The sequence below is a fragment of the Cygnus atratus genome, chromosome 6 (assembly GCF_013377495.2).
Source record: "Cygnus atratus isolate AKBS03 ecotype Queensland, Australia chromosome 6, CAtr_DNAZoo_HiC_assembly, whole genome shotgun sequence".
In the NCBI taxonomy this organism is placed as follows: Eukaryota; Metazoa; Chordata; class Aves; order Anseriformes; family Anatidae; genus Cygnus; species Cygnus atratus.
Genome location: NC_066367.1, coordinates 17,430,365 through 17,438,155, shown reverse-complemented (window position 1 = coordinate 17,438,155; position 7,791 = coordinate 17,430,365). Strand labels below are relative to the sequence as shown.

At 56.5% G+C, this 7,791-nt stretch overlaps 1 protein-coding gene across 1 annotated transcript; it reads left to right on the top strand.

The window, feature by feature from the left end:
* Positions 1-579: 579 nt before the first annotated feature.
* Positions 580-1,801, top strand: HOXD12 (homeobox D12). Its single transcript, XM_035567625.1, has 2 exons — positions 580-1,141; positions 1,408-1,801. Exons 1-2 carry the CDS (start codon positions 580-582, stop codon positions 1,644-1,646), a joined length of 801 nt encoding a protein of 266 aa, XP_035423518.1. The 3' UTR covers positions 1,647-1,801.
* The last annotated feature ends 5,990 nt before the right edge of the window (positions 1,802-7,791 follow it).

Below are 7,791 nucleotides of genomic sequence, written 5' to 3'. Positions count from 1 at the left end.
AAGGTGTACTCGTCTGCACGGGGGCACAGGCACTTGCATGTGCCCGGGACCGCCGCAGCTCCTTGCCCCCGACGGAAGGAGCCGCGGCTCGCTGCTCGCAGCCCGCCGGCTGCCCGGTTACCGGGTATCCCCGCCCCGGTCCCCGGCGCTCCGCGGCTCTCGCACGGCGGCTGCGGCCGGTCCGCGGGGCTGCGCGGCTCGGGACCGCGCCCGGAGCCCCCGGGTCTCCGCTGCGCCTTGGCAAATGTTTCGTTCCCCCTCATCTTTCCGCTAGCGCTGCAGCCTTGCCAGCCGGTCCCAGGCACTTTTATAGAAGCGGAGAGCATGTTTTCCCCTCCCCCTTGCAAGTCCGGTATTTTCATATTTCGAGTGTTATCATAAGACTTTTTAAAAGGGGGGGAAAAGGGGGGAAAAAAAAAAGAGGGGGGGACGCCGTGGCTCGGTGGCTGGAGGCGGTGCTGAAATTACCGGCTTTGAAGAACCTGTCTGCAAAGTTTCGTCCAATCGTTTCAGGCTTTCCGCTTATTCCCTGTTGTAACTAAATACTGCTGTAAGAACAGCTGAAGTCCTTTGTTGGAAATGTGTGATCGCAGTCTCTACAGATCTGGCTACGTTGGTTCTCTCTTGAATTTGCAATCTCCAGATTCCTTTTATTTTCCTAATTTGCGGGCTAATGGCAGTCAATTGGCGGCTCTGCCCACCATTTCCTACCCCAGAAGCTCGATCCCGTGGACTTGCTCAAGTTCGTGCGCAGCCCAGCCGCAGAGCCACGCGTTCAGCGGCGCGGCGCAGCCTTACCTCCCCGGCTCTGTTCCAATCAACATCAACTCCAACAGCAACAAAGAGTGCCTGGAAGAAAACAATAAATATTACGCCCATGATGCGAGCTCCAAACAAGAGGAAAGATGCAGGCAGAGGCAATCTTTCGCAAATGACCCAACTATTACTCACGCAGCCAACTTAAAGCCTGTAAAGTATGACCACTCGAGCCTGCAGAGAAGTTTGCATGGCTCGGCTACTCTTTTTGAAGTGAACTCCTGCACTTCCAGCCTAAAGGAGGACATCAAGAATTCGGTCAACTTGAACCTGACAGTTCAGCCCGCAGCAGTCCAGTCATGCCTCCGACCTTCAGTGCAGGATGGTATGCCTTAAATATCTCGCTTTAGTTAGAGGCGACCTAGCGATACGTGCTTTCTAAGAGATGCCTGTAATTGTTTTGTAACCCCCCCGTAATCCATTCGGAATGGTAATCGCTTAATCCGACTCGGAGCTAGATAGGAATTGTGCTGTCAGATGTGCTTTGCCAGATTTTACCGACCTAGTTTTGCCCTGTTATCTTGCCGCTTTTTGCATATTCTCTTTAATACACAGACGTGATCCACTAAATTATCGACGTGTTTGTTGTAGGTTTGCCTTGGTGCCCCACCCAGGGGAGATCAAGAAAGAAACGGAAACCTTACACAAAACAACAAATTGCTGAATTGGAAAACGAGTTTCTCCTCAATGAGTTTATTAACCGACAGAAGAGGAAAGAACTATCAAACAGACTGAATTTAAGCGATCAGCAAGTTAAAATTTGGTTTCAGAACCGACGAATGAAAAAGAAAAGAGTAGTAATGCGTGAGCAGGCGCTTTCTATGTACTAGACCAGAGTCCGCCCGTTCCTGCATGAACTTGTGCCTGGAGTGTTCACCCCTAGAGTAGAGTATATTCGCGGCTGAAATGCGGGAAGTGTGATTTTGTTTTTGTTTTTGTTTTACCGTTTAAACCAAAATCTCCAAGCGCGTAGGATCCCTGTGTAAATTGGCAAATGCTGAGTTCTTAGCCAAAATGAAGAAAACAAGCCAGCCCAGCACGGAAACCTGTATTATCAGCTTTTACCTTTCTTTCTCCTTTTATATAGATTTTCTCCTGCTTCTTATCCTCCCTTTCCCTGGAGAATGAGCGGTGCTAAACTGAAATCGATGTCGTTTAACTGTATGTAAACACCATTTTGCAGAAAAAAATAAAATAAAGGAGTAATGCCTAGTAAAGACGTCAGCTATGTAAATCCTGGCTTGTCCCTTCATGTGTTCCCTGCTTCTGAAGGCGAGCATGCGGCGCTTGCTTGTTTTGTGGTTTGGAATAACCTGTTCGAGCACAGATCGGAGAAAGTGGTTACCAAATAAACCTTTTAATACATATATATAGAGAGATATTCCTTCTTCGCCCCCCCGCCCAGCTGCAGAAGGAGGGCACGTGATGCCCGCGCAAGGCCTGCGCGGAATTTGCGCGCTCGCTCCGCGGCTGCAGGACCGGCCCCGCGCCCCGCGCCGCTGCCGCCCGCCCCGACGGCTCGGCCCCGACGGGGGCCGGCGGCACGGCCGGAGCGGGGCCCCCGCTGCCCGCCGGCGGGTCGCCGCTCCCCGCCGGGGCCGGGCGCGGGGCCGCCGCCGCCCACTTCCCGCAGCCGCCCGGCCCCGGGGGAGCCTGGCCGCGGCCCGCAGCCCCAGCGGCCTTCGCCGGTGGCCGCCCCAGGTGGCCGGGCCAGGCACTGCCCTTCCAGCGCCGCTGACTTTGGCCTTGTCCAGGCGCGGCCCCGGGCAAACGGGAGGGGGGGGAGCGGGCTGTGCCGAGGCCGCTGCGGGCCGAGGTCGGGGCTGGGGCCGGGCATGGCCCCCTCACACCCCGGGGTGCTGCAGGAGAAGGAGAGGGGCGAGCCCGAAGGTTTCTGTGTGTTTGATTATTTTTCTGAGACTGTCCCCATGGCCATTTCCGCAAAGGTTTTTATGAGGGAAAGAGGGAACGCTTTCGCTTTTTTTTTTTTTTTTTTTTTTTTTCATGTGTGTGTCCAGTTATAAACCTCAGAGGAGAAACCCAACCAGAGGGGCTGGGAGCATTGCCCAAGCCGTCTGATTATTGTTTTAGGACGGGAATGAAATCGATTTTCCCCACATCTTGCTGACAGGCTTTCGGTGCCTGCAGCCTGCAGCCTCTCCAGCACCACAGCACTGGGACTGGCCGGAGCTGCCGAGCCAGGGGAAATGCAAGATACTGCCCCGATCTGACATTTCAGAAAAGACAAAAAATCTCACGGAATTTTAGCTCCAGATCAAACCGTCTTTTGGCCGCAATTTCCACGTAAATCTGTTTCTAATGAAGAGGCGTTTCCACACGCGAAACCTCGGGCTGCCTCTCCCAGCAGTAATAATAATTACGCTGGCGGAGCCTGCCTTGTTTTCTGGTGTATAAAATAGGCTCAGATATGGTTGTGCGGGGTGTATGCAGTAAGGCTAAACAATCACAAGGAACGGCACAAAGAAGCTACCTATTTATTCAGGACTATTGCCTTCCTGGAGGCAATAAACTCATTATTTCATAAAGGAGACATATTTGAACTTTACTCCTACCCGGTCATCTGCTTGCGAGCACTGTTCCTAAGGGCACAGTGGTCCGGCTGGGTTGGAGGTAAATGCCGGATGGCAGGGAGGGCAGCACCGCAGCCATCTTCCCGAGAGCTTTCCAGAGAGCCCCAAAGGTAACGCTGGGGTGGCGTTTCGGGAGGGAGAAGGCGAACGAGCCCAACTTGGAGGCGCCTTTCTTGCCCTCCGCGGGGGCCACGAGCGCCCGGTGCGGCCCCGGGGTGGCTGCGGGGCGGGGGCGCGGGGCAGCGCACCCCGGGCATGGGGCAGCACACTCTGGGCACGCCTCGCCCCACAGGGCCGGCCGCCGCCCCGCCGGCCCTCGAAAGCTTCGAGGCGTCCACCCCCTGCGCGGGGAGCTGGCGCATTGCGGACAATGAACGGCTCTTCATTGGGTGGCGTTCCCCTAATTAACAAATCTGGAGGCAACCCCAAGGATGCGAGGCAGGAGACGAGCGCAAAGCAGATACGGCCCCCTTGCTTGTTCCCTCCTGGGGTGCCGCTCAGTCCGCTGCTGTCCTCGAGAAATGGACTCTGTACACCGTCCTTCCCCGTCCCAACCCGCCCCAGTGCAACCATGCCCTTTATTACACGTGTGCTGTGAAATTTGAAGAGGAACCTGGGGTGAAAAGATGTGAAATGCCGTGTATTGTTTATTAGACGTATCCGATCCACGACGGTAGCTTAACGCAAAGCTTCTAGTCTAAATCGCCCTCGAAAGGAGAAAACAGGTTACAAAACAGATGAGATGGGACCTGAAACGCGATGTGATGCACAAGTACGTGTATTGCGTGTCTGTGTACGTGCCTGTATGTACACCGCTCCATGTATGGCACAGCCGCCGTGTGCGCGCACCCCCAGACGGGCGCGTTTGCGGGGCCGCACCGCGACGCCACGCATTCGCGGGAGGAGACGGTGCACGGCTGCGGGCGTGCACGCACACTGCAGGTCTCAGCCGCTCATCCCAAGCTGCGGGCGACGACAGTCGTGCCGGGCATGCAGGGAGGCACGCACGCGTGTGGCAGGGCATGCACACGCGGGGCCGTGCGCGCCCCCCCCCCCCGCCAGCCGCCCCGGGCACATGTGTGCACACGCGTGCCCGCCACCGGACGCGGCACCCCGGCTGCGCCTGCAGGAGATGCGCCCCGCCGCAGCGTGCGCACCCCAAACCCCCCGGGCGGGGAATTTTGGGCGGCTTTCCTCCGAAATCCGCCCCCCCAGCCCCCGGGTGGCTGCGATGCGGGGGTGAGCAGCGGGCACCCGCTGGCTGCGCCCATGCGTGCGTCCCTCCGCAGCATGCAGGCGACCGTCCGTCCCTTTATTTACTCCAACATAAACATCTTCGCATTCCGACCGCAGCCTAAACGTGATAAAGCCCTTCCGAGGGGAGCTCTCCATTGCGGCGAGTTTGATAAGGCTGCAAACGCAACTCGGATTGTTCGAAATGGCTCTGGATGCCTTTGTGCTTCCTAAAAGAGCATAAATAATTAAAGTTTGGCAGGGAGGAAAAGCTTTCTTGCAGAACTGTAGTGGCAATAAATGAAATGACTCAGAATCTCTTCTCCAGTCAGTTTTTACGAGAGCTGCCAGACAGTGTCTGTTCACGTTCTCCAGATACTAGGGGCGCCATAACAAAGTTAAGGTCAAGTTAGTGTCTTATCTTGGGTGGCACAAAAATACCGCATCTTCTCCAGCCGGACCGGGTGTATTTTTAAACCCGAATGTTATGCAAGTCGTCTGAATTTCCACGGAGGGCTTTTGGAAATGTCACTTGGACCAGAATACTTGGTAATTCCAGGCAACGGTTGCAGATGTTTCAAGACGCCTAACGGTAAAGTATGCGCCTGACTGTGTACATGATGAGCATTTGTGTGTCGATGCTATTTAATCTGAGCAAGGCGAAAAAAGGGGGGGAACGTAATGCTCAGAGCCGGGCTGGGAACCGACCCCAGGGCGAAAATGTTCTGGCAGGCGGGGACCCCCATGTCTGCCTTATTGCAGCGGGGTCTTTGCTGCGATATTGGACTCCCATTCCACAAATGAGATCGCTTTTTAAGGGTCTGTTTCCTAAAAGGGCTGTTTTCGTATTAACAAATCGTCGCCATGTCTTTGAACTTGAATTAGTTGAAACCGGTTGGTTCCTGCGCCAAAATTTAATTGATGCTGGGCTTGCTGCATCGAAAGGAAGGTGAAGGATTCTGGCTAAGGCGTAATTAGTTGTTTGAACGATAAAGAAAATGAGGCTTCATAGGTTCCCAGAGCCATCTCTCCTGATGAGCTTGGCGATCAGAAACCTGGGGGCACAATCCAAACGGATCCCTGCCCTTCTCTGCTACAAGCTCAGGGTGGTAAGTGACACAGGAGCCATTTTAACTGCGCAGGCATCATTTTTAGGAGGTTGTTCATGTGTTGTAGCAAAATCGAGAAGGCTCGGAAGTTACCGATGAAGGGAGGAAATGGTGGATTTGTGCCTTGGTTTCTAGTGATACCTTGCGAGAGTTTATCTGCTGGCAGCGATTTGCGGCGTTTGAGGCGGTTTGAGAGAGAGGCAACAAGGCAGCGAAAAAAAAATAAAATTAAATTATAAAAAAATACGATACGGTACAGAGAAAAGAAAAAGAATAGGAAAGATAGGGAAAAAGGAGTGAGCTTCATGTTGTCTGCCCGGCTTGGGTCTTTCGCTTTTCGGGAGGGCACGCGGGGCCGCGGGGCGGAAGCCTCCGGGGCAGCCCTGGACCGCTTTGGGGGGCCGGGGGAGGCGGGAGGGGCTTGGGGCAGGCTGCGGGGCGCAGCCCGGGCTGGGGGGCTCCAGCCCCCGGAGCCTCTCCGCAACGCGGAACCGGGAGCGCGCAGGAGGCGCCTGGCACGGCGGGGCCGCGGGGCGCGCAGCCTGCTGCTGGCCGAGCCCGATGCCCGCAGCGGCGCCTCGTAGAGCCCCCTGGCCTGCCCCTGGTCGCCCCCGGTGCCTGGGGGCCGGTTCCCTACCTGCTGGGCTCTCTGCTCGCTGGGTGGCGGCCGCCTTTGGGGAAGCCACCCGGGGCCTGATATCTGGAGGGAGCGCCCGGAGAGCGCCTGGGTGGCACGGGGCGACCCTGCTTGGCGTGCAGAGCTCGGCCGGATTTCGGGTTCATTTGGAGAGCGGCATATGGCGGGGCCACTCGGGCTATGCTGTACAGTGGCGGAAAAAGGCATTCCCATAGAGAGCTGGCAAACGTTTCTGGAATGAGGGATTGCTCGAGCATAAGGCTATTGCTGGCGCGTATTATTCATCCTCTTCTATTTTCAGCCTTTGTGACCCGGTTTGTGATCGGCTATGTAAAATAATATTTCAAGGAGAAAAAAAAGAAAATTGGCAAAAATGAGCCCTCGAGGGCAGGGCGGCTGTGGGGCTGGCGGGTGCTGTGCGTGTCGCCTGCTCCCAACCCTGCTTTTCCCTTCCAATGAAAGTGAACGTTTGGGTGGGAGTTGGAGGCACGGGAACAGAGGTCACTTTGTGCGCTGCTCTGCTTCCCAAGGAAACCGTGCTTGGTAGACTTCTCTTCCTGCCCTAGCCCTTTTCTTTCCAGAAGAGCCCGAAAGTGCCTGCCTTTCATAAAATCCGCTGCTGAGAGGTGTTCCGTTTGCCTGTTTCTCATTGCAGTTTGTCTCTGGCGCCCTTGTACAAGCGCACGGTGTTTGGGCTTGAGCGAGGGAAAACGAGGTGATCGGGACTCGTGCTTTGAATTTCGGGACGGATTTCGGTGCCAACTGTGGATTGCTGGAGCCGAGCGGGCAGCCTCCCTCGCGCGCTAGGGCGTGTAACTGGGACTTGGCTCTCCCGAGTGAACCACCGCCCGCTCCCCATCCGCCGAGCAGCGACCGGCGGACACCGCTCCTGCCATCGGGGAGCGGCCACGCCACGGAGCCCGGGGAGGTGGAAGCCCGCTCCCCGCGGGGCACCTTCCTCGACGGAGCCCCCCTCGCTCCGCTCCCGCCTCCCCCGGCGGCAATGCGGCGGGGGCGCGCCGCGGGGCCCCGCGGCGGGTGCCCGGGCGGCGCGGCCCCAGGTGAACGGGCACCCGCGGCACCCCCGGGGACCTCCTCGCCTGCTGGGGGAATGGGGGGAAAAGGCGAGGGTGCGCGCCCGCCCGTTCCGCTCATCCCTCCGTGCTGGGAGGGCTCTTTGGAGAGCTCTTAGGAGCCTTTCCGAAGGGCTGATATAGATATAAGGACATTTCTACATTGCGTCACGTGACATAATTACCACTAGAATCAATCAAGATGAATTGCACGTCAGCACACGGTGGGGATTTTTTCTTAGTTGATCCTGTCCAAACCCTCTTGTGCAATAGATGGATCTTGTTCAATGCATTGAAGCCTCCTGGTTGCTTGCAATCGCAAAAAGGAAGAC

Coding starts and splice junctions, on each gene's coding strand:
- HOXD12 (XM_035567625.1), top strand. CDS start 580: ATGTGTGATCGCAGTCTCTACAGATCTGGCTACGTTGGTTCTCTCTTG. Junction 1,142..1,407: donor CCGACCTTCAGTGCAGGATG/GTATGCCTTAAA, acceptor TGTTTGTTGTAG/GTTTGCCTTGGTGCCCCACC.